Raw genomic sequence first — 22,164 nt, forward strand, 5'->3', positions numbered from 1 at the left:
GGAGGACATGAGAGGCATGGAGGGCATGCGAGGCACGGAGGAGCACGGGGGGGATGGAGGGCACGGAGGGGCATGGGGAGTACGGAGGGGTTGGAGAGCACGGAGGGGCACAGAGGGGATGAAGGGGCATGGAAGGCATGGAGGACCACAGAGGGGATGGAGGGCATGGGGGTATGGAGGGGCATGGAGGGTACAGAAGGGCATGGAGGGCACAAAGAGGCATGAAGGGCATGGAGGGGATGGAGGAGCACGGTGGGCATGGAGGGGACAGAGGGGCATGGATGGGATGGGGGGCATGGAGGAGCATGGAGGGCACAGAGGGATGCGGGGGATGGGGGCACAGAGGGGATGGGGGGCACAGGAGGCACGGAGGGGCATGGAGGAGATGGAGGGGCATGGAGGGGGCACGAGGCCGCGAGGCTCCAGCCCCAAGTGCTGCAGGGAGGCCGCGGGGGCTGTGAATGCACACACCGACGTGCAGAACGCCTCCGTGCTTCACCCCCAAAGAAAATAAAAAGAAAGGCAATGAAAAGAAAGGCCCCGCTGCCTCCACAGCCCCCACGCGGTGACACCAGGCGGGGTAAAGGCTGTTTTGCACACAGGGCCGCGTGTTCCACCGCCAGAGCCACGGCACGCGGGCTGGGATTTCCTCCGAGCTTATAAACAACAGCTTGGGGAGGGGATTACGGAGCAGCTCCCGCAGGGCCCCGTGCCGCCCTGTGCTCCTCACGGCGGGGCTGACACGGAGCTCCACGTCAGGATGGTGGCTGAGCGAGCCTGCGCTCACTGCTGCTGGGGCCGGGCTTGCTGCAGGCAGCGGCTCAGGTCGTCGATCCTCATGTCCTTGAGGCGCAGCAGCTGCTCCAGCCTTCGCACCTTCATCTGTAGGATCTGAGTGGGGTGCGGCCCTCAGCTGGGCCCGCACTGAGCCCCGCTCGTGTGCCCCCACCTGCAGGAGAACCCCCCGACCATCGGGTTTGGGGCCTCAATTCCTGCTCCCACATCCAGCAAAGCGTCCCCAGAACGCGGCTTGCCTGGAAGGACGGGGATGGGGAGCGGCTGGGGGCCAGGGATTCACACAAGCGATGTGGACACGTGTCAGGGATCCGGGGCACGGCCGGGAGGAGAGGATTGAAAGGGAAAGCTGCTCTCCCAGCTGGGAGCAAGACGTGGGCCATCTGGACACCAGCGGGGCCACCTCCAGCCTGGCACGTGCCCAGGGCTGCCACCAGAAGGGTGACCTGGGAGGCTGACAGCACTGAGCAAACATGGCAGTGGGTGCCCAGCGTTGCAGTGGGGGCGGTGGGAGGCACGGGGAGCTGCCGCAGGGCTCACCTGGATCGTCTCCTGCGCCAGGAGCAGCGCCTGCTCCCTCTCTGCCAGCTGCAGGCGGAGGGCAGCAGCGTCACCCCCTGCGGCCGGGGCACAGCGCTGGTGGCTCTCGTTCCCCCTGGGCAGGAAACAAAACACCGGGATGGTGACCAACCCCTTGTGCAGTGTGATCACGGCCCACGGAGCAGCCCCTCGTGCCGTGCAGCTCCTGGGCACACCCAGCTCCTCTGCGTCCCCGTGCCAGGGTCTGTCCCTCTGCAGGGACCCCCAGGAGCAGCACAGCAGCACAGCAGCACTCACCCAACCACCATGGGGGTCTCCTGCGCGCAGCCCCCTCCTGTGCTCCTCGCCTTCGAGCAGCCTGTCAAGCACAGCAGTTACAATAGAACAGTTTGTTTGGAAGACCTCCCAACATCTCAAGGTCCCCGAGCACTTCAGGGATGACCAAAAGTTACAGAGGGCGTTGTCCAAATGCTCTGTGTGCGCACGATGACGGACCCGGGGCACCAACCACCTCTCTGGGAAGCCAGTTCTACCACTGGACCACAGTCACAATGAATACATGTTTCCTAGTGTCCCATAAAGCTGGATGCAGCTTTATGTCATCGCCTCGCACTCTATCATCAGCTCCCACACATCAGCACCTCCCTCCATTAGCACAATTTACATCTCCCTCAATTAGCACCTGCCCCACCCCAGTAGCTCTGCCCCACGGCAGCCCCAGGCTCTGATAGCAGCACTCACTGGGCAGGAGAGGTGCCCCAGCACAAGCCAGGGCTTGCAGCACTCCTCCCTGGGGTACAGCAGGGAGGCAGTTTGGGTTGTGAGCATCCCAAGGTGCCACGTACCGGCCTTGCCCGTCTCCAGGTAGCTGATCTCCTGTGCTGCCTGCAGGCCCAGCTCCTGCAGAGAGGAGAACTCACATCGTGCCTGGCTCCTCGCTCCCTGGGTGAACCCGCAAGCAGCCCCTATGCAGGGAGGCGGCCCTGATGCTGGAGGAGGGAGAACAGGGGAGCGCAGCCCTCCTGGAGCAGAGCGGGGAGCCAGTGGGGTGTGGGAGCTTTGTTCCCACGGTGGTGGCTCAGAGCAGGGGGTTCCCAGTGCAGCACGGCACTGGTTACCGCCCAGAGGCAGGGCTGGGATCAATCTGCCTGAATTCCTGCACGGCCACAGCCCTCCCCGTGGTGAATTCCTGCTCTGACCCCAGTGCTGGGGCAGGCAGCCCAGCCTGCTCCAAGCCTGCGTGGTCGGTGTCCTCATCTCACACTGCAGGGACCGGGATCCTCTTGGGCTGAGGGTTTGGTTGGGGCAGGGGAGGAGGCCGTCCTGGAGCTGTGTGCCCAACCCAGCTGCCTTTTCCGCTCCCCTTGAGGAGTATCACAGTAAGGAAAGTGATGGAGTCAGCACCCCTTTGCCCTCCCCCACCCCAGCTAATGGCAGTGCCTCCAGGCCTGCCCAGGCCAGTTCATGGCTGCAGAGTGAACGGGGACATGATAGTTCCCATAGCAACGCTTGGCTGCCATCTGCAGCACTGAGTCTTGCCAGCCCCGCTCCCCACAGGATCCTGCCCCAGCTCTGCCCTGCTGACCTGCCCCGGGCCAGGCACTGCTTTGACCTGCTTCTGCTTCTCCTCGATCTTCTGCCGCAGCAGCAGCAGCACCTGCTCTACCACACCTGGCCGGCACTGCACGATCTGCCGGATCACCTCGTTGGGGACGGAGAAGTTCAGTTTGCTCAAAACCTTCCTAGAAAATGATCCAGATCTGCATCCCAGAGGGCACAGAGGCAGGCTTCCTGCTGCCCACCGCCCGCTGCTGCCCAGCTCCGCTCCAGCAGTGCCGTCCATCCTGGTACCTGTTGAGGTGGCCCCAGTTGGCCAACTTCTGCGGCGTGGAGCTGGCGGGCACGAAGCTGTGCAGCTGCACCATGGCAGGGAAGAAGAACTTCACCACCTCGGCCACCAGCACTGGGGAGGAGAGGAGGGGCACCAGGACTCGCAGCACCCAAGGGCTGGCCCTGCCCCCGCAGCCCAGCTTCCCCCAGGGCCCGGGCTTCACTCCCAGGCCACAGCCTGGCCCCAAACCCGGACTCCTCCTGAAGCCCAGCCTTGACCTCTAAGGTCTGGACTCCCCCAAAGCCCAGCTCTGGGCCCAACTCCCTGTGAGGCCCAGCATTACCACCAAGGATCACTCCTGAGGCCTGGGCCTGCCTTGAACCCCGAGCCTGGCAATGAGGCCTGGGCCTGGCCCCGAGGGCTGGGTTCCCCAAGGCCCAGCCCTGACGCTGGGACCTGGACTCTCCTTTAGGACTGGGCTCCTCCCGAGGCCTGGGCTCCTCCTAAGGCCCAGCCCTGACCCCCAGGCCTGCGCTCCCCCGGAGCCCTGGGCCTGACCCCAAGGCCTGGACTCCCTGTGAGGCCTGGGTTCCTCCTGAGGCCCAGCACTACCCCTGTAGGGTAGGGTAGGGTGCTACCCCTGAACTCCAAGCCTGGCAATGAGGCCTGGGCCTGACCCCGAGGCCTGGCTTCCTCCTTAGGCCTGCTTCTGACCCCCAGGCCTTCACTCCCCCTGAGGCCTGGGTTTGATCCCAGGGCCTGGGCCTGACCCCAAGGCCTGGACTCCCCAAAGCCCAGTCCTGGGCCTGGCTCTGAGGCCTGGACCCTCCATGAGGCTGGGGTTCCTCCTGAGGCCCAGCACCACCACCAAGGCTTACCCTGAGGCCCGGGCCTGCCTTGAACCCCGAGCCTGGCAATGAGGCCTGGGTCTGCCCCAAGGCCTGGCTTCCTCCTTAGGCCTGCTTCTGACCCCCAGGCCTGCACTCCCCCTGAGGCCTGGGCCTGACCCCGAGGCCTGGACTCCCCCTGAAGCCCAACCCTGACCCCCAGGCCTGGGTCCAACCCTGAGGCCCGCACTCCCCCTGAGGCCTTGGCCTAACCCCGGGGCCGGGGCCTGACCCCTTAGGCCTACTCCTGACCCTGAGGCCTGGACCCCCCCCCCGCCGAGGCCCAGCCCTGCCCCGAAGGCCCACGCCCCCCCCAGCCCCGCACACCCCCATCGCTGAAGTCCCGGGCGATGTTCCTGCGCGGCCGGGACAGCGGCACAGCGTCCACCCAGCGGTACAGCGCCCGCAGGCTGCCCTCCCCGGCCGCAGGCTGCCCACCGCCTGCAGCAGCGGCCATGGCGCCCACCCCTCTGCCATGGCAACGGGCCCGCGGGGCAGGCTGGGAGCGCGACGCCGCGTTGCCTGGTAATGGGTGGCCCTGGGGGAGCGGGGAGGGGGGAAGAGAGGCCTGGAGATATTGCAGGCTTACGGGGGAGAATGTGAGCAATGGGGACCGAGGAGCCTTCAGTGATGGAGGGGGAATCTGGAGGAAGCCAAAGTAATTTGGGGCTGGGGGTGCAGCACCTGGGGAGGGAGGCCTGCGTGTGGGACGCCAAGGGACTCCCAACCTCCCACCCCTAGGCCCTCGTTAATTACAGTAATCGTTATGGCAGCCCTCACTGTGTGGTCATTAAAGCGAGCCAGCCCACTCCAGCCCCCTAGAGGTGGGGGTCTGGGGGGTCCCCATATACCGCCCTGGGGGGGCACAGGCAGCGCTTGCCCAGGTCCTGCTGCAGGCAAGGGCTCAGCACCCCTCCATCTGCTTTGCCCCCCCCCCATTTGTTGGGGTTTGTGGATGAAGGGGGCTGAGCCGGAGACCCCTCCTCTCCTCTGAGCCCATCAGCGTAGCATCGGGGCTGTCAGAAAGCGCTGCCCCCCCCTCCCCACACACACAGCCCCTGACCCCAACAGCCCCTGCAGCCAGGGCTGGAAGCAATTACAGGGCCAGGAGCCCCTCACCCCTGCAGCCCCACATGACCCCCACCCCCAGGGGAAGTGCAGGACCCACCCCCACCATGCTGGATCCAGCTGCCGTGGGGCTACGTGTCCCCAGCTGGGGGGGGTGGCCGCCCCTGCTGCCCCCCACCCTCCTGCTGTGGGTTGGGGTCTCTGCTTGCACACCCCCTTTTATTTTCCCCTCTGAAAAGACAGAATGGGGCCGGGGACAATGGATGAAAGCGGCCACCCAGGAGCCAGCGCCTCCCCCAGCACCGCTTTGCATCAGAAAAGGGGGGTCTTGGGGGGGGGGGGAGGCTGCAGACCCTCCCCACGCAGACAGACGGACAGATGGCCACGCTCTGTGCCCGTTGGGGTCCCAGCAGCCCCGGTGACGCGTGGTGATGGTGGCACGTGGCGGGGGCAGCGCTGGGGGCTCAACCGAGACTCCACTGGGAGAACTGTGGGGGGAGGGGGCTGGGGTCCGTATCCAGACCCCCCAGGTCCCATCACCCACGTGCACCCCCCTGCCATCTGCTTCTCCCCCCAGACCACACAACCATGACACACGCATCCGTGTGTGTCCCCAGCCATGTGTACCCCACACTGACCCACCCCCCTGCACCCCCCAGCCACAGACACCAAGAACCCCCCAGCCCTATAGACCCCCCCAAACCATCCACCCCCAGCCCATCCACCCCCCATAACCCCCCCAGCCCTATAGATGCCCCCAGCCATTCACCCCCATTTTCCACTCCCTATAACCCCCCCAGCCATAGACCCCCATGGCCCCCCAGCCCTATAGACCCCCAATTCATCCACCCCCCATAACCCCCCCCAGCCCTATAGACTCCCCCAGCCATTCACCCCCACCCCCAGCCCATCCACCCCCATAGCCCCCCAAGCCCTATAGACCCCCTCAAGCCATCCACCCCCCCATAACCCCCCCCAGCCCTATAGACCCCCCCAGCTATTCACCCCCATCTTCCATCCCCTAAACCCCCCCCAGCCATAGACCCCCATGGCCCCCCAGCCCTACAGACCCCCCAGTCCATCCACCCCCCATAACTCCCCCCAGCCCTATAGACCCCCCCCAGCCATACACCCCCACCCCCAGTCCATGCACCCCCCATAACCCCCCAGCCCTATAGACCCCCCAACCCATTCACCCCCATTTCCAAGCCATCCACCCCCATAACCCCCCCAGCCATAGACACCCAGAAGCCCCAGCCCTATAGACCCCCCCTGCCATACACCCCCACCTCCAATCCATCCACCCCCATAACCCCCCAGCCCTATAGACTCCCCCCAGCCATTCACCCCCACCTCCACCCCATGACCCCCCCAGCCCTATAGACCCCCCCAGCCACTCACCCCCAGCCTATCCACCCCCTACAACCCCCCAGCCACAGACCCCCATACCCCCCCAGCCCTATAGCCCCCCCAAGCCACCCCCCATGCCCCCCATCCCCCCCGCCCCCCCCGGTGCCGCCCTCGGGGCGGTTCCTCGCCCCGCTCTGCTGTTATTTTTCGAACATAAATAGGGCGGTGCGGCGCTTCCTACGGGCGGCCCCCCCGGCCCGGCGCGCTCTGCCGGCCGCGCGCTTCGCTTTTTCCCCCCCATTTCCCCCCCCCCTCTTTTTTTTTTTCCTCTTTTTTTCAACCAATTCTTTGAATTGCCGCTGTTTGATCCTCGCTTTTTTACATTTTCTACTTTCGATTTGGTTTTTACTTTTTCCTTTTTTTTAATTATTTTCCCCCCTCCCTCCCCGAATTCCCATCGCCATCCCTGCGCTCTCATGGCGGCACGGAGCGCCCTCAGCCCCCCGCCCCCCCCCAGGCGCCCCCGTGCGCTGCCCGGCTTGGGGGCTCTGCGGGCGGGGGGGGGGGCGGCAGTATCGGGACTATCGGCGATGTCGCCCGTCACCACGTTGGCCCGCGATATGGACATGCTGACGGGGCTGGGCAGGTGAGGGGGGGGGGGTCCGGCTTTGGGGGGGAGTCTGGGGTAGGGGGGCTTCGGAGAGTTTTGGTTTTGGGGGGGAGCGATGGAGGGGTGTGGGGTGGGGGGGCTGTTGGGTGGGGGGGCTTTGGGGGGGTGTGGTTTTGGGTCCGGTTTTGGGGGGGGTGATGGAGGGCTGTTGGAGGGGGAGGTTTGATTTTGGGGGGGAGAGCGATTGGGGGGGGTTGGGATGGGGGGGACTTTGGGGAGGTTTGGTTTTGGGGGAGGGAGTGATGGGGGGGTGTGGGGTTGGGGGGGGGTTGGGGAGGTTTGGTTTGGGGTCCGGTTTTGGGGGGGAGCGAAGGAGGGGTTTTGGGGGGGGGTATTGGGGAGATTTGGTTTTAGGAGGGTGTTGGATTGTGGGGGGTCAGTAGGGGAATCCATAGGGAGGTGATGGTGTGGTGGGGGGGGGGTGGGGAAGGATTAATGAGGGGATGGTGGATTTGATGGGGGGGTGATGGTGTTTGGGGGGGGGCGATGGTTTGGGGGTGATGGGTTGGTGGTGTTTGGGGGGCGCTGATCTTTAAGGGGTGTGATGATATTGGGGGTTGGGAGGGATGAAAGTATCGGGGTGTGATGGTAGTGGGGGGGCTTTGGGGGGGTGATATTGGGATTTTGGGGGACGTTGGGTTGGGTTGGGGGGCGATGGGGTGGTGTTGGATGTGGGGGGGCGATGGCTTTGGGGGAGGGTGATAAGGGGGGGTTTGGAATGGAGGTGGTGCTGGCTGTGTTGGGTTGGGGGGGTGATGCGGTGGCCGTGTGAGCTGTGCCCCCCCCTCCCACATGCAGCCATTGTGACACCCCCCGGAGGAAGGTGCCGGGGGGGTCCCTGCAGCGCTGCCGGCTGAGCCGCGCCTCCTCGGGATCATCCCAGGACTCCATCAGCTCCGAGGGCTCCGATGCAGGTGGGTGCCCCCCCCCAGCCCCCCCCTCGTACCCCCATCCCCATTCATTCCCTCCATCCTAGCTGAGCCATGCTGCATAGTGTGCCGGGGGGGGGGGGGGTCTGGCCCTGGAGCCACACAGAATGGGTGCCATTGTGACCCCACCCCCCCGTGTCCTACAGGGGTGGGGTTGGAGTCCCCAACAGAGGAGGACCCCGAGGCCATGGAGGAAATGTGAGTGCTCCCCCCACTCCCCCAGCACCCCCTTCAGCGCCATGCTGGGGGGGTCAGGGCTTCCCCCCCCCTCCCAACCCTTCATTGCAAACGGATGAGGAGCAGCATCCACACAGCCCAAATCCTGCTGGGTGGGGCGGGGGGGGGGGGCAGGAAGCTGCAGGCTCTTCCGGGCAGTGCTGGGTGCTGGGGGGGGTGGGGTGAAGCTGATTGTGCCCCCCCCGCCCTGCCCAGCCGTTGGCAGATGGCAGCACAGGGACAGATGGTGATGGGGAGGGGGGGGAGGGACATTAGCATACAGGTGGGGAGTGGGCTGTGGACCACCCGCATGTACCCCCCCCCCCCCACCATCAGGATCCAGGATCTGAGCCCTGAGGCCAGCAGCATTCAGCTCCCATAATGAGTGGGTGGGTTTCATGCTCCCCCATCTTGGGGGGGGGGGGGCGCAGGGGGGGAGCTATGGCCCCCCCTGACCTCAGCCCCACTTTGCCCCCAGCTTTGAGAAAGCGGTGCTGGAGGCCGGGAAAGTCATCGCAGAGTAAGTGTGGCTGTGCCCCCCGGTGCCCATTGGGGTGACCCATGGGGGGGCATCTCACCACCCCCGCCGCCCCCCCCCACCTCATTCATTCTCTCATTTTCCCCTTCTGTCTCCAGTAAGAAGTTCCTCATCCGCAGGATCCACTCACTGCCTGTAAGTGCTTGGAGTGGGGATCTGTCCCAGCTGGATCTGAGCAGGGCTGGGGGGGAGCAGTGCAGCCGTGGGGGGGTCGCACAGCACCGCTTCACTCCCCCTCCCCCCAACTCTGTCCCACAGCCACGGCTCCTGGGGAGCAGCCCGGCCCTGCGGGACGTCTCCAACTGCAGCACCTTCGGCAGCCCACGGGGTGGGGGGCAGCACCGTGATGATGTGAGTGGGGCAGCGGTGCTGGGGAGGGGTTGGGGGGGGCAGAGGGTTGCTATAAAACTGTTCACCCCCCCCTCGTTTCCTTACAGGAGGGGTGTGTGTTTAAGAAGCCGCAGAGGCTGGGGCATCGCAGCCGGGTGCTGGCGATGGAGGGGGCCCTGGGGAAGGAGCCCCTTGTGCAGAGGCCCAGCTCTGCACCCGACCTGCTGGTGAGCTGGGGGGGGGCTCGGACAGCCCCGGGTGGAGGGCTGCTCCATTTCCCTTCCGCTGTGTGGGGCTGGGCCCATTCCTCAGCTGTGGGTCCTGAACTGCGGGCTGCGTGTGCCCCCTCCCCAGTTTGACACCCCCGAGAAGGAAAACCTCCCCGAGGGTGAGAGCCCCGTGGTGCTGCGCCGCTGCTCCCTCACCTCCTCCATGGGCGATGAGGAGGAGGACGATGGCTTCATGGAGATCCTGGATGAGGAAGAGATGAAGGTAAGGAGGAGAGGAAGTGCCTGGGGGGCACCCACAGCCCCTGCATCATGGCTGCAGCATCACGGGGTCCCTCTGCAACCCCCACCTTCTGGGCTGCCCCTTTCCCCTCCCCTCTCCCCGCTTTGCTCAGGGTGGGCAGCTGCCAAAGCCAAGGTGGGGCACGGGAACACCCCAAGATTTGGGGCAGCTGTTCCTGCAGCTGTCAGCCTTGCCCTGGGGGGGAAAGTGGGGGGTTTACACCCCTTCCCCCATCTCTCCCCATTGCATCTCCAGGGTGAAGCAGAGGTGCCACCGGGCATGGCGAGCCTGCTGACCGCACCGCTGGTGAGAAAGGAAGAGGCAGAGCCGGTGGGTGCAGCCCCACACGGGGACCCTGGGGGGGTCATGGGAGCCCCTGGGGGCATCCAGATCCCAGGGCGTCAACGTGGGGCTCCTCCTCCCCCCCAGCAGCGTCCCTCCAAGCGCAGCAAGTGCCGGCAGCTGTTCCGCTCGCCCTCCATGCCCAGCAGCGTCATCCGGCCCATCCTGAAGCGCATCGAGCGGCCGCTCAGCCACAACACCCCCGTCAAAACCAAGCGGCGCCGCAGCCTGGCCGGCACCCCTGGGGAGGGGGCGGCGACGGAGCCGGTGGGTGATGGGGATGGTGCTGGTGTTGGGGGGCTGAGTCCCTTGGGGGTTCTGCTGAGCCATGCGTGGGGTGTTGGGGGGTTTCTGGCTGCAGAAAGCTCGGCTGCTGCGCTCCCGGTCCTTCTGCCAAGAGGAAATTGAGAACATGTTGGCCAACGACCAGCGGGAGCTCATCGGGGACTTCTCCAAGGTGGGGACATGGGGACAGAGCAGGTCAAGGCGCCTTCTGTCCCCGCAGAGCAGGGGGGGGACAGCGGGATCGTGCTGGGCTACAAGCTATCACCATAACCGTGTTGCTAAGAGAAGCCCCTGACCCCACACACCTCCTGTCCTCCAGACATACCTGCTGCAGACGGTGGAGGGCAAACACCAGGACCTCAAGTACATCTCCCCTGAAATGGTAACGGGGGTGCAGCCCCACACACACCCCCTTCCCCCCCCGGGGCTGACACACACACACACGGTGTGACACTGCGATCCCACAGATGGTGGCAGTGCTGAGCGGCCATTTCAGCAGCGCCATCGAGAGCTGTGTGATTGTGGACTGCCGCTACCCCTACGAGTACGAGGGGGGGCACATCAAGGTCAGAGCCACGCGTCGTGAAACACCAAAGCTTGGAGCAGCCCTCGGTGCTCCCGTAGGGGGCTGTGGGGCAGGATGAAGGCTCCTCTTCATCCTCCTCGCAGGGTGCCGTCAATCTGCCCATGGAGCAGGACGTGGAGGAGTTCCTGCTGAAGAAGCCCATCGTGCCCTTTGATGCGAACAAGCGTGTGATCATCATCTTCCACTGCGAGTTCTCCTCCGAGCGGGGGCCCAGGATGTAGGTCAAAGCGGGGGGCTTTTTGGAGACGGGTTTTGGGGGACAATTGCGATCCTCTGGCCCTGTTGTTGTCACCGTCTGCTTCCTCAGGTGCCGCTTTGTCCGGGAGAAGGATCGTGCCTGCAATGAGTACCCGCACCTGCACTACCCCGAGCTGTACGTCCTGAAGGGGGGGTACCGGGAGTTCTTCCCCCAGTACCAGGTGAGCCCCCCCACCCCCAGCCTGGGTGCCATCACGGATGGCCCTGGCAGGGCGCGTTGCTGGCTCTGACGGGGCCGTGGGTGCGCAGGCACACTGCGAGCCGCAGGACTACCGGCCCATGCACCACGCTGACTTCAAGGAGGATCTCCGCAAGTGCCGCCTGAAGAGCCGCACCTGGGCGGGCGAGCGCAGCAAACGGGAGCTCTACAGCCGCCTGAAGAACTGCTGAGAGCCCCCGGCACTGCGGGGCGGGACCTGGGGCCCAGGCGGAGGGAGGAGCCCGAGGGGGGACGGCGGAGGGAGGCCTGAGCCGCGCTGCAGCCATCGCTGCCGCATCGCAGGCGCCCTCCTCAGCGTTCCCAGCTCCGGGCTCTGCCCTCCGCCCTCCCCACAGCGCGGTGCCCTTCCTGAGCGCCGGGGGCTCCGCAGAAAGCACTTAAACCTCCGGGCACCCCGACGGGAGCGGGGCCTGGGCTGCCCCCGCGTGAGGCTCTGGAGCGGCCGGGGCTGCAGTTTGCCGCCGCCCTTCGCGCTCAGCTCTCCGCTGCGTAACCGTGCTGGAGAATAAAGGCCCCAGGCCGCGGCGAGAGCAGCGCAGTGCGCCATGTGCCGGCTGCGCGCCGCGCGGAGTCCTGTGCCACCTCAATGGACTCTGCTGTCCGCTTCTTTCTTCCGTCTCTCCACCAATCAGCGCGCACTTCCGGTGTCCCCGTGGCCAATAGCGGCTCGCCGCTCTCACGTGTAGGGTGCCATCTTGGCATCGGGTCGCGTGCAACTCCCTCTCTGACCATTAACCAATGGTAGCCGAGTGTTTTCGCGGCGCCAATCACAGCTAAGTTCCGGCTCGCCCGCGCTGTCCAATCCCACCTTTCCTTCCGCCTCACGTGACGCGCGGCGCGTTGCCATGGTGCTGGCCTTCGTGCTGCTGTCCCCGGGCGGACCCCCCCCGGTAGGCGCCGGGCCGTGCCGCGTGCTGTACGCGCGGTGCTTCGGGCCGCCCCCCCAGGGCCGCCTCCTCCGTAAGGAGCAGCTGCTGGCGGTGGCCAGGTAATTGGGGCGGGGGGATGGGAGCGGCGGGACCCTCCCCCGGACCCACCTCAGCGGGCCCCGTAATGGGGGGGGGGCGGGGCAGGGCGAGGAGGGGAGGGGCGACGAACCCACCTCTAACGGACCCCCGGGCCGTGGGACCGTTATATGTGAACGGTGGGGCTGGGGGGCCATAGAACTGTGACCCCCCCCCAGTACAGCATCTAGCAGTGGGTGCGAATTGCGCTGTGTGCAGGGGATGGGAGGGGATGACAGGGCCGTGCTACGACCCCGGGGGTCCCACCAACCCCTGCCCCCTCTATCCAAGCGTTGCTGAAACCACGGGGGGGGGTCCTCACCCCTAGGGGGGTCTTCATCCCGTTGTCCCCCCCAGGCAGGTCGCCAGCCATTGCCACCTGCAGCAAGCATCCTCTGGCCGCCCCCCAGCTCCGACGCTGCCCGAAGATCCCGCACCGCTCCACGCAGCCCCAGGGGGGCTCTTCCAGCTGCCCCCCGGAGATCCCTTCCCCGGCCGTGTGACGGTGACATGGCTGGCAGCGACGGCCGTGGCTTTTGCCCTGGTGTGTGAACCCCACGAGAACCTGGCTTTGGCTGAGGTCACCCTGCGGCTCCTGGCGGGGCGACTCGTGGCCGTTCTACGGCCGCCTGGACCCGCTGTGCTGCTGCGGCCCGACGCCACCGACCTCCTGCTCGACCGCCTGCTGCCCCACGGGCAGCTCCTCTTCCTCAGCCAGAGCTTCCTGCAGGCCCTGGAGCGGGACGGGGCCGGCAGGGCGGCACGCTGAGCTGCGCGGGGGGCTTTGTTGGAAAGCACGGACAGCTGCGGTGGTCACTCAACTCAGAGCCCCCCCGGCCACGATGGGCGCTGCTGCCGGGGCCCCTGATGGGGGTTGAGGACAGCCAGCTTGGCTTCCTGTACCCACTGCCACCGGATTCCTCGCCCAGCCCAAAGCTCACCCACGCCTTGTGCTGAAACGGAAGCAGCACGTGAGCAATTCTGGGGCTTTTTGGGGTTGTTTTTGGTTCAGCTCTGGAAATAAATTCAAACGTGCAGAAACAGCATTCTGGCAAACAGTTCAGGGTGTGAAACCCCCCTCCCCCATAGGCACCTCTGGGCTGCCCCAGCCGGGCTCCTCACCTCCCAGGCTGGCAGCGGGAAGCAGGGCCTGTCCTGAGCCAGAGCTCGTCTGCGTTGCAGCCCACAGCACGCTGGGGTTGGGGGGCCCTTTAACACCGTGTAGCCCCAAGCGCTGCTATGGCAGGGACACCTCCTGCTCCAGCCAGGCTGCTCGCAGCCCCAGCCAGCCTGGCCTCCAATGCCAAACTGCCGTGAGTTATGGAAGATGCGATTCTTTGGATTCCAAGAGAAAGAATCCCTGAGGTTTGCGACAGCCCCAGGGACGGCGATCCCTCTCAAAATGGCGGCGGGCCGCCCTCACGACTGCCCGCATGCAAGATGGCCGACTCGACGCGGTGACGTCATAGAGAGGCGCCGCGTCGCGCTCCGAAAAGAGCCGCCGTACGTTGCCCTTAACCAAGATGGCGGAACTCGCGTGGATAATGTGGCTCCGTGCCCTTTTCTAAGATGGCGGACGCGGCGTCAGAAGGAGGCGGGCCTTCGCGCGAGGCCTTGCCGTTACGCGGCGCAGCGTAGGGGCGGGGCGAGAGAAAGCGAAAGTGGCGGAGGGACCGTTGTGGCGGCGGCGGGGGAACGGCGCCTTTCCGGGCGCGGGGAGGGCGCCCTCTGCCGGGCCGGAGGAGTTCCGCGGGCAGTGCCGCAGGGGGGGGGTCCCCACCGTCCCCCCGGAGCCGGGCCCCGGGACGCGGGGACCCCCCTGCCCGCCTCGAGCGGCGGCCGGGCGACGCCCCGACTCCTCCGCGGGGCGCCTCGGGGCTCGGCGAGCGGCCCGGCCGCCCGCGCCGGGGTCCCCCGTCCCCTCGCGGCGGGACCCCCGGCCATGCCGCGGCTGGAGGCGGCGGCCAACGTGGCGCTGCGGGTGCCGGCGCTGGCCCTGCTGGACCTGCTGTACCGCTGGGACGCGGCGGCCGTCGCCGAGCTGCTGCGGCCCCGGCACGGGGACGGCATCCGCGGGGACGCCCTGCTGCGGCCGCGGGCACTGCGGGGAGCGTCCTGCGTGGGTGAGGGGCAGCGGCGAGCGGGGCCTGGGGGCGCGGGGCCGAAGGCCGGCACGGGGCGGGGGTGGGACGGCCTGGGCGGGACGGCGCCGCTCTCGGGCCTGCCGGGACGGCGGGGCCTGGCCGCGGGGGGGACGGGCTGGGGCCGCTCTGAGGCCCGCTCGAGGTGGGGCGCCCCGAGGCCTGGCTGCCCTGGGGACGCCGTGGGGCCTACGTATGTCACGGGCAGCCCAAGGCCCGCCCAGGTCGGGGACACGCTGGGGACCCCAGGCTGACGTGGGGACACCCGGAGGCCCGGCCGTGTGGGGACGCCCCAGGGTTTAGAGGTGTTAGGGCCGTTCTGCGGCCTGCCTTGAGGGGGGCACCCCAAGGCCTCCCCAGATTGGGGACACGGTGGCTGCCCTGGGGACGCCGTGGGGACAGCACAAGGCCTTGACAGGTTGGGGACGCACTGGGGGCACCCAAAGGCCTGGCTGCCCTGGGGATGCTGAGGGGGCGCCCCAGAGCCTGCATGTGTTAGGGCCACCCCAAGGCCCACCCAGATTGGAGACACACTGGGGACCCCAGGGCTGACGTGGGGACACCCAAAGGCCTGGCTGACCTGGGGACAGCACAAGGCTTTGACAGGTTGGGGACGCACTGTGGACACCCAGAGGCCCGGCTGTGTTGGGACACAGTGGGGCTGCTTTGAGGCCTGCTCCAGCTGGGGATGCCCTGAGGCCTGACTGTGGTGGAGACAATGTGGGGCAGCCCAAGACCTTAAGAGGTTGAGATTCCCAGAGGCCTGGCCACACTGGGGATGTGCTGGGGCTACCTCAGGGTTTAGAGGTGTTAGGGCCGTTCTGCGGCCTGCCTTGAGGGGGGCACTCCAAGGCCTCCCCAGACTGGGGACACAGTGGCTGCCCTGGGGACCTGGTGGGGGCACCCCAGAGCCTGCATGTGTTAGGGCCACTCTACGGCCTGCCCAGGCTGGGGACACCCTGAGGCCTGGCCATATTGGGGATGTGCTGGGGCTACCTCAGAGTCTAGATGTGTTGGGACCATTCTGTGGCCTGCCCAGGCTGGGGGCACCCTAAAGCCTGGCCATGTTGGGGGCAGCCCAGGACGTGTAGGGCCTTTCTGAAGCCTGGCTACACTGGGGATGCCCAAAGGCCTGGCTGTGTTTGGGACATGGAGGGACACCCCAGGGCCTGGCCACGCTGAAGATGTGGTGGTTTTAGGGACCAGGCTGTCCCCAGAGCCAGCAGGTGCTGCATCCCCAGCTCTGTCCTTTGTGTGCCCTGGCAGCAGGGTCAGGTACAGCGGCCATTTGGGGTGACAGCAGGGCTGGGCTGAGGGCAGTGCCACCCTCAGAGTCCCACCTCATTCTCCTCTCCCGTGCCACGTTAGAGGGGCAGGGCACGGGGTGCTGAGCCCTCCATCTGCACTGGGGACGAGGGACACGTGCGCAGTGCCAGGAGAGTCCCCAGATGGCTGTAAGCCCACCCTCCCTCTCTGCAGGACACGTTCTGTGCGTGGTGCTGCTGGTGCTGCCCGTGCGCTCCCTGGTCAGGCTCTACCTCCACCTGCTCACTGCGCTGCTGCTCTGCGCGGGGCACCAGAGGGCCAGGTGAGCCCTGCGTGGGGACAGGGCGGGCTGGGGGTCCCCACTTTGGGGATGTGGGTCTGGGGGCAGTGCAGGGTGCTGTGAGCACTTTGGGGTGGGCTGCGGGGCTGCGTAGTGATGCGGGGGTTGTCGGGGTGGTGCTCACCCTCTCTCTGCACAGTGATTACGTCCACCATGAGCTGGAGCGTGGGTTCCAGGGTGCTGTGTACAGCGACATGGCAGAGTTTGGCCGCTTCTCCACCGCCCTCGCAGGTGAGCCGGACTGGGGGGGGGCTCCCCTTGAGCATCTTGGGCACCCCTGTCCATGTCCATGTCCTGGCCATGCTGAGGATGTGGTGGTCTTAGGGACCAGGCTGTCCCCTGGTGTGGGGACGGCAGCACCAGAAGGGTGGGAAGTGGCTGCAGGGTTGGGGACAAGGCAGGGGATTCCTGCAGCATCACTCTCCAGGCCTGAACCTTCTCCCCTTAGCAAGAAGTGGAAAGCAGCAAAGCTTTCAAGCAGCTGGCATCAGGTGGATTGGCCCTTCCCGGGTCCCCAAGCTGGGTTACTCACACCGCTGCACATCCCAGGCATAAGCAGGGGGGAATCCAGAGGAGTCCCAGGGCCTTTCCCTTGCCCCAGCCATCCCAGGCTTTGCAGAGGAAGCACTGAGCCCTCCCAGTGTCCTGCTCAGGCAGTCTTGGGGTGTTGCTGTCCCACTTGTAGCTGAGCATGTCCTCTCCTGGTGTCTCCCCAAGCCCTCTGCCCTTGTTTCGAGCTGGTGGCCCATGCCCAACTGTGAGGTGGCCGTGCTGGGGTCAGAGTTGTGTGGGGCCAACCCAGATGGCCCTGCTTCCTCCACAGGCCAGGTCTGCATCTGCATCCTCTGTGCACTGCTGATGAGGACCCGGCAAGCCTGGCTGTTTGCCGCCCCCCTGCTGCCCGTGCTGGCCCGGCTCTGCGGCTTCCCCCTCCATGCCCTGCCCCTGGCCAACACTTTCGCTGCCATCCTCACCAGCATGGAGGTGCTGTACGTGCTCAGCTCCCACATCCTCGTCCCCTTCCAGCTGGCTGCTGCTGCCTGCCGTGAGATCTTGCAGGTAAGCAGGGCTGCCAGCTCAGCTGGCCAGATCTCCTGTCCTGGTCAGGGTGGATCACCGCCTTCACTGAGCTGCCCTGCCCCGCAGGCCATGGAGCTGTACCGGCTGCTGGCGCTGGGGGTTTCTCTCTGGAGCCAGCTGTCCGTCCCCCTCCTCTTCCTCGTTTTCTGGCTGGTGCTCTTCTCCCTGCGCCTCTCCTCCTTCCTGGCCTCCTCCAGCAGCCCCGTGGCCCAGCAGGGGCTGCTCTTCGTCCTGCTCAGCAGGTAGGACCCCCCCGAGCTCTGCCTTCCCCAGCCTGGTGATGGGAGGAGGAGGGCTGGGTGCTGGCAGTGCTGTGCTCAGCCCTCTCCCTTGCAGCGTGGCTGAGTGCTGCAGCACGCCCTACTCCCTCATCGGCCTCACCTTCACCGTGTCCTACCTGGCTCTGGGTGTGCTCAACCTCTGCAAATTTTACCTGCTGGGCTTTGGTGCCTTCCAGAATGGCAACGTCATGCACAGGTGAGTGTGGCAGGGGGCTTGGGGGGGGCAGGGGGTGTCCCCTATGGGATCCCAGCATGGGGTGGTGGTGTCAGGAGTGCTGGGACCCCTGGCCTCACAGCCTACTCCATGCAGGGGGGTGACGGAGGGCGTGACGCTGCTGCTGCTGGCGCTGCAGACGGGGCTGCTCGACCTGCAGGTCCTCCAGAGGACCTTCCTGCTCAGCATCATCCTCTTCATCGTGGTGACGTCCACGCTGCAGTCCATGATCGAGATCGCTGACCCCATCGTGCTGGCGCTCGGGGCGTCCCGCAGCAGGTACCCATCTCTGGGGGCTCGGGGGAAAGCAGCACCCCTCCGCCCTGCCCAGGGGGCCGGAGCTGGGGACGGGCAGCCGTGGGTGCTGCTGTGGGGGTGCCCAGCTGAGAGACACCTCCTGGCTGAGCTGCACCCCCAGGAGCCTCTGGAAGCATTTCCGCGGTGTCAGCATGTGCCTCTTCTTGCTGATCTTCCCCTGCTTCATGGCCTACAAGATCGCACACTTCTTCCACCTGGACTTCTGGCTGCTCATCCTGGTCTCCAGTTGCATGCTCACCTCCCTGCAGGTATGGAGGGCTGCCTGCCCTGCACCCTGCTCGTGTCCCACCGGTGTCCCCGGGAGCTGCCCAGCCCCATTCCCTGGGCTTTTGGAGGGCAGCTGTGCCCCACTCAGCACGCAGTGTCAGCCAGACCCAGGGTGAGGGTGTGCTGGGCGGCTCCCACCAGCAGCACGTGTCCCACTGCCCCGCAGGTGATGGGCACGCTCTTCATCTACGCTCTGTTCATGGTGGAGCTGCTCCAGGACACGCCGCTGGAGCGCATGGATGAGATCATCTACTGCGTGAACGCCGTGAGCCGGGTGCTGGAGTTCCTGGTGGCTGTGTGCGTGGTGGCCTACGGCACCTGGGAGTCCCTGTTCGGGGAGTGGAGCTGGATGGGAGCCTCGGTCATCATCATCCACTCCTACTTCAACGTCTGGCTGCGCGCCCAGTCGGGCTGGCGGAGCTTCCTGCTGCGTCGTGAGGCTGCCAAGAAGATCAACTCCCTGCCCCGGGCGACGCGTGGGCAGCTGAGGGACCACAACGACGTCTGTGCCATCTGCTTCCAGGTGAGCCCCTCTGCGAGGACCCCATTCTGCCCCGGGCTCCCAGCCCCGCAGCCCCGGCGCCGGGTGACATCCGTTCTGTGCCCGCAGGACATGCAGGTGGCCGTCATCACCTCCTGCAACCACTTCTTCCACGGCGCCTGCCTCCGCAAGTGGCTGTACGTGCAGGACACGTGTCCCATGTGCCACCAGCAGGTCACGCCGGCGGCCACCAAGGAGGACGGCAGCGCGGGCACGGCGGCTCAGCCGGTGCCAGTCCACGAGGACGAGGTGCTGGGGGATGGAGGAGCCCCAGCCCAGCCCTGGGAGGACGGAGCAGCCCCGGGAGAGCCGCTCGGCGGGGACGGCGGGGCTCACCGGGATGACAGGGCCAGGGTCTGCAGCCCCCACCTCTCTGCTCATCCCGACCCCCCTGCTCTGGGGAAAGGAGAAGTGGGTGCCGTCCCACCGCCCGGCGCTGTGCCCCATAGGGACGGCCCCCCCCGGTGGGGCACACAGCAGCCGACGCCCTGTGCTGCCAGCACGGACCGCTCTGCCAGCTCTGGCCTCGGCACGGGGCGCAGCCAGGACAGCCGCAGCGATCGCCGCCTCTCCTAGCACAGCCATCCCCTCCCACCCCCGGTGCTGGGGGTCTCCAGGCCCAGCAGGATGGGGCCGTGCAGGAATGGGGAGCAGACCAAGCCGAGCGCCAGCACTGTGCAGCTCGAGGACTCTTTTTGCAATAAATCCGGAGTTGAAGCCGCCGCACCCGAGCTCCTTGGAGCTGCGCTTGCTGCCAGCTGAAACCCCTCCATAGGTGGGGGGGCCCACGTGCAGCCCCCCCAGAGCTCTGCCTGCTGGGCTGCCCGCTTGCCTTGTGGCCTTCCCCACAAGGTGGCACGGATGGCACGTGCTGGGTGGCTCGGCAGGGTTTTGGTGGCACAGAGCGGGCTGGGGGTGGGGTTGGCGTGGTTCCGGTGTGGGTTTGGTGTAGGATGGATGGCACGGGGCTGGCACAGGATGGCATGGGCTTGGCAGGGCACCCCAAGCTGTCTCTGCCAGCTCTGCCACCAAACCCCGTTACCCCAGTCCTGTCCCCATGCCAGAATGGCACCGTGGGCCCCCTGTGCTCCGAGCTCAGCCTCAGAGACAGCAGGGCCAGGGCTGCAGCCCCATGGGGTCCTCATCCCCAGTGCTTTGGGGTCGGTGCCATGTGGGCGCGAGCCAGGATGTGAGGGGGGGGGGGTCCCAGGTGTGGGGCCCAGCCCTTCTGTGGGCACCCAGCCCTTCTGGAAGCCCCTTAAGCTGCCTGGAAGGGAGAGGAAGGAGAGTCCCAAGGGCCCGGACCCCCCCTTCCAGCTCAGCCCCACCCTGCACTTACCCTGACGCCGTGTCCCAGTGGGACCTGCGCAGCCCATTAGCAGGAGGGAGAGAGCAGCGCTGATGGAACGCATTTGGGGTGAGGCAATGAGCAGTGAGACCCTCCTCCCCCCATCCTCCAGCCCTGCACTGCTGCTCTGTGCCCCCAGAGCTGCATGGGGCTCAGCACCCTCCGTGCCCCTCTGGCAGAGCACAGGGGTGCGGGGCTGTGAGGGGTCTCAGCCATCGGGGGCACCGGGGGTCCGGGCAGAGGGGGGGGGTCCCTCCCTCCCTGTGGAGCAGCAATGGGGGAACACCCCGTGCCACTTTTTGGGGCTCTGCCCCCTCTAAAGACAAGGGGTGCTTCCGTGCCCACCTCCCCATAAGCAGGGCGCCCCCCCCCGTGCTCTCCCCCCCCCCGCAGCCACGCTGCCTCCATTAGGGCCCCATTTCTAGAGCTGTGCCAGGGAACGCAGCTCCCTGAGGGCTCTGCCAGCTCCCCTGGGCACTGCCTGCAAGTGGGAAATGGGGGGGGATCTGGGAGGGGGTGGGGGTCCCCTCGGTGCTGCCCAGCCCTGGGATCACACAGCTGGTAATGTGGAGCAGGAATGGGGTGCTCTGAAGGGAGGTTGGGGAGCCCCAACGTGGAGGGATAATAGGGGTATAGGGAGGGATGGTGGGGTATGGGGGATAAAGGGAGGGAGGGATACAAGGAGGGATATAGGGATGATGAGAGGGTGGGATGCAGGGATGGAGGGAGGGATGGAGGAAAAGGGATAAAGGAATGGAGAGGGGGAGGGATATAGGAACAGAAAGAGGGATATAGGGACAGATGGACAGATATAGGGATAGAGGGATGGAGAAGTGGATGGAATTATATGGGGGGGGATGTAGAAATATAGGGATGGAGGGTTGTAGGGATGGATGGAGGGATACAGGGATGGAGGAGGAGGGATGGAGGGTGGGTGGGTCAGCTGAGAAGATGGGCAGATGGCTGGAGAGGAAGATGGGGTGGATGGATGGACGGACATAGGGACAGGCAGATGGACAGAGGGATGGATGGATGGATGGATATAGGAATGGATATAGGGATGGATGGACATAGGCATGGATATAGGGATGGATATAGGGATGGATGGGCATAGGGATGGATGGTGACCCCGCAGGGCTGCCCCCTCCCACAGGAGCTGGTCGTGCCCTGCATGGGGGGGGATTTTGCCCCTTCTGGGTTTGTCCTTCCCAGCTCCATTCCATGCTGCAGTTGGAGCTGGGGATGGTGAGAGCCAGGGCACACATCGACCCCGCAGCCCCAGGACGGCACTGCTGTGTGATGGGGCTGTGGAGGAGGGGCTGGGGGGTTGTTTTGTTTGTAGGATTGAGGTCCTTCTGGAATCTTAGGCAGCTGTGGGACCACAATTTGGGGTTGCTTTGGGGTGTGTTGGGCAGCACCCACAGGAGTAACGTGGAGTCCTGTTGGGGCGTCCTGGGTGACGCAGTGGGGTCGTTCTGGGATCCCCACTTTGGGGTCCTATTGGGGTATCGGGTGGTGCGCGGGGTTACTGCACAGCACCCAGATTTGGACCAGGAACAGACGTGGGTCCTTTTGGGCTGTCCGGGAGCTGCTCTGGGGTCCTTTGGGGTGGTTCTGTGCGCCGCAGGACCAGGGCTGGGCGGCTCGGATGGTGCAGGGCTGTTCCGGGGCACCCCAGGCCCAGGTTTGCCCGTGTAGGTTGGGATGCCTCGGGCAGCACCTGCAGGACCGGCGTTGGGTCCTCGCAGGGTCCCGCGGGCGGTGCAGAGCTCATTCTGGGATACCCACAGCCCAGCTCATAGGGGCGCCGTGGGGCCATTCAGTGCGACCCACGAGGCCGATTCTGGCTCCTCTGGGGGCATCTCAGGGGGCGTCTCTCCGGGATACCCCCATACCCGCACTCGGCTCCCATCGGGTCGCGCCGACCCCCGGAGCATCCCGGCCCCCCCCGGCCGTTCTCCCACCGCGCCGTCTCCCATCGTGGCCGTCCCCCCGTGCCCCCCCCACCC

The 22,164-nt window shown here is 66.3% G+C and overlaps 4 protein-coding genes across 12 annotated transcripts; 3 read left to right on the top strand and 1 right to left on the bottom strand.

The window, feature by feature from the left end:
* Positions 1-752: 752 nt before the first annotated feature.
* On the bottom strand, positions 753-4,533 carry SPEF1 (sperm flagellar and cilia associated 1). Of its 6 annotated transcripts, none has more exons than XM_090139969.1 (7): positions 4,381-4,533; positions 3,187-3,251; positions 2,921-3,077; positions 2,077-2,235; positions 1,633-1,693; positions 1,336-1,450; positions 753-891 (listed from the first exon to the last, which is right to left on the bottom strand). In XM_090139969.1, the coding sequence occupies exons 1-7, from the start codon at positions 4,508-4,510 to the stop codon at positions 784-786; spliced, it is 795 nt and encodes a 264-aa protein (XP_089996095.1). In that variant the 5' UTR covers positions 4,511-4,533; the 3' UTR covers positions 753-783. The 6 variants fall into 6 exon arrangements, with proteins under 6 accessions (XP_089996095.1, XP_089996098.1, XP_031443952.2 ...); XM_090139972.1 differs by having other exon boundaries at positions 2,921-3,095; XM_031588092.2 differs by having other exon boundaries at positions 2,181-2,235; positions 3,187-3,298.
* A 2,249-nt stretch (positions 4,534-6,782) lies between these two features.
* CDC25B (cell division cycle 25B) lies at positions 6,783-11,946 on the top strand. 2 transcript variants are annotated; one of them, XM_090139975.1, is made up of 16 exons: positions 6,783-7,117; positions 7,940-8,055; positions 8,217-8,268; positions 8,765-8,806; positions 8,923-8,959; positions 9,083-9,175; positions 9,262-9,381; positions 9,509-9,646; positions 9,920-9,994; positions 10,094-10,273; positions 10,368-10,463; positions 10,611-10,673; positions 10,759-10,857; positions 10,961-11,094; positions 11,185-11,296; positions 11,385-11,946. In XM_090139975.1, the coding sequence occupies exons 1-16, from the start codon at positions 6,948-6,950 to the stop codon at positions 11,523-11,525; spliced, it is 1,668 nt and encodes a 555-aa protein (XP_089996101.1). In that variant the 5' UTR covers positions 6,783-6,947; the 3' UTR covers positions 11,526-11,946. The 2 variants fall into 2 exon arrangements, with proteins under 2 accessions (XP_089996101.1, XP_089996102.1); XM_090139976.1 differs by having other exon boundaries at positions 10,097-10,273.
* Positions 11,947-12,036: 90 nt separating this feature from the next.
* AP5S1 (adaptor related protein complex 5 subunit sigma 1) lies at positions 12,037-13,405 on the top strand. Its single transcript, XM_031588099.2, has 2 exons — positions 12,037-12,343; positions 12,717-13,405. Exons 1-2 carry the CDS (start codon positions 12,201-12,203, stop codon positions 13,126-13,128), a joined length of 555 nt encoding a protein of 184 aa, XP_031443959.2. The 5' UTR covers positions 12,037-12,200; the 3' UTR covers positions 13,129-13,405.
* Positions 13,406-13,746: 341 nt separating this feature from the next.
* Positions 13,747-19,548, top strand: LOC116225628 (RING finger protein 145-like). Of its 3 annotated transcripts, none has more exons than XM_031588078.2 (10): positions 13,747-13,993; positions 15,980-16,088; positions 16,246-16,337; positions 16,930-17,165; positions 17,253-17,428; positions 17,523-17,663; positions 17,778-17,960; positions 18,100-18,247; positions 18,433-18,789; positions 18,877-19,548. In XM_031588078.2, the coding sequence occupies exons 1-10, from the start codon at positions 13,762-13,764 to the stop codon at positions 19,381-19,383; spliced, it is 2,181 nt and encodes a 726-aa protein (XP_031443938.2). In that variant the 5' UTR covers positions 13,747-13,761; the 3' UTR covers positions 19,384-19,548. The 3 variants fall into 3 exon arrangements, with proteins under 3 accessions (XP_031443938.2, XP_089996100.1, XP_031443939.2); XM_090139974.1 differs by lacking the exon at positions 13,747-13,993 and adding an exon at positions 14,287-14,482 and having other exon boundaries at positions 16,909-17,165; XM_031588079.2 differs by lacking the exon at positions 13,747-13,993 and adding an exon at positions 14,287-14,482.
* Positions 19,549-22,164: the final 2,616 nt, after the last annotated feature.

This window comes from Phasianus colchicus, chromosome 4 (genome assembly GCF_987193195.1).
Source record: "Phasianus colchicus chromosome 4, bPhaCol1.hap1.1, whole genome shotgun sequence".
NCBI lineage: Eukaryota > Metazoa > Chordata > Aves > Galliformes > Phasianidae > Phasianus > Phasianus colchicus.

Excerpts from the sequence above, each read along its gene's own strand:
- LOC116225628 (XM_031588078.2), top strand. The coding sequence starts at position 13,762 with ATGGCGGCGGGCCGCCCTCACGACTGCCCGCATGCAAGATGGCCGACT. Across the intron at positions 16,089-16,245 it reads GCGGGGCACCAGAGGGCCAG|TGATTACGTCCACCATGAGC; the intron begins GTGAGCCCTGCG and ends CTCTCTGCACAG. Across the intron at positions 17,429-17,522 it reads CTCTTCGTCCTGCTCAGCAG|CGTGGCTGAGTGCTGCAGCA; the intron begins GTAGGACCCCCC and ends TCTCCCTTGCAG.
- SPEF1 (XM_090139969.1), bottom strand. The coding sequence starts at position 4,510 with ATGGCCGCTGCTGCAGGCGGTGGGCAGCCTGCGGCCGGGGAGGGCAGC. Across the intron at positions 3,252-4,380 it reads CCGGGACTTCAGCGATGGGG|CTGCACAGCTTCGTGCCCGC; the intron begins GTGTGCGGGGCT and ends GCCATGGTGCAG. Across the intron at positions 3,078-3,186 it reads AACTGGGGCCACCTCAACAG|GAAGGTTTTGAGCAAACTGA; the intron begins GTACCAGGATGG and ends ATCATTTTCTAG.
- AP5S1 (XM_031588099.2), top strand. The coding sequence starts at position 12,201 with ATGGTGCTGGCCTTCGTGCTGCTGTCCCCGGGCGGACCCCCCCCGGTA. Across the intron at positions 12,344-12,716 it reads CAGCTGCTGGCGGTGGCCAG|GCAGGTCGCCAGCCATTGCC; the intron begins GTAATTGGGGCG and ends TGTCCCCCCCAG.
- CDC25B (XM_090139975.1), top strand. The coding sequence starts at position 6,948 with ATGGCGGCACGGAGCGCCCTCAGCCCCCCGCCCCCCCCCAGGCGCCCC. Across the intron at positions 9,176-9,261 it reads GGGGGCAGCACCGTGATGAT|GAGGGGTGTGTGTTTAAGAA; the intron begins GTGAGTGGGGCA and ends GTTTCCTTACAG. Across the intron at positions 11,297-11,384 it reads AGTTCTTCCCCCAGTACCAG|GCACACTGCGAGCCGCAGGA; the intron begins GTGAGCCCCCCC and ends GTGGGTGCGCAG.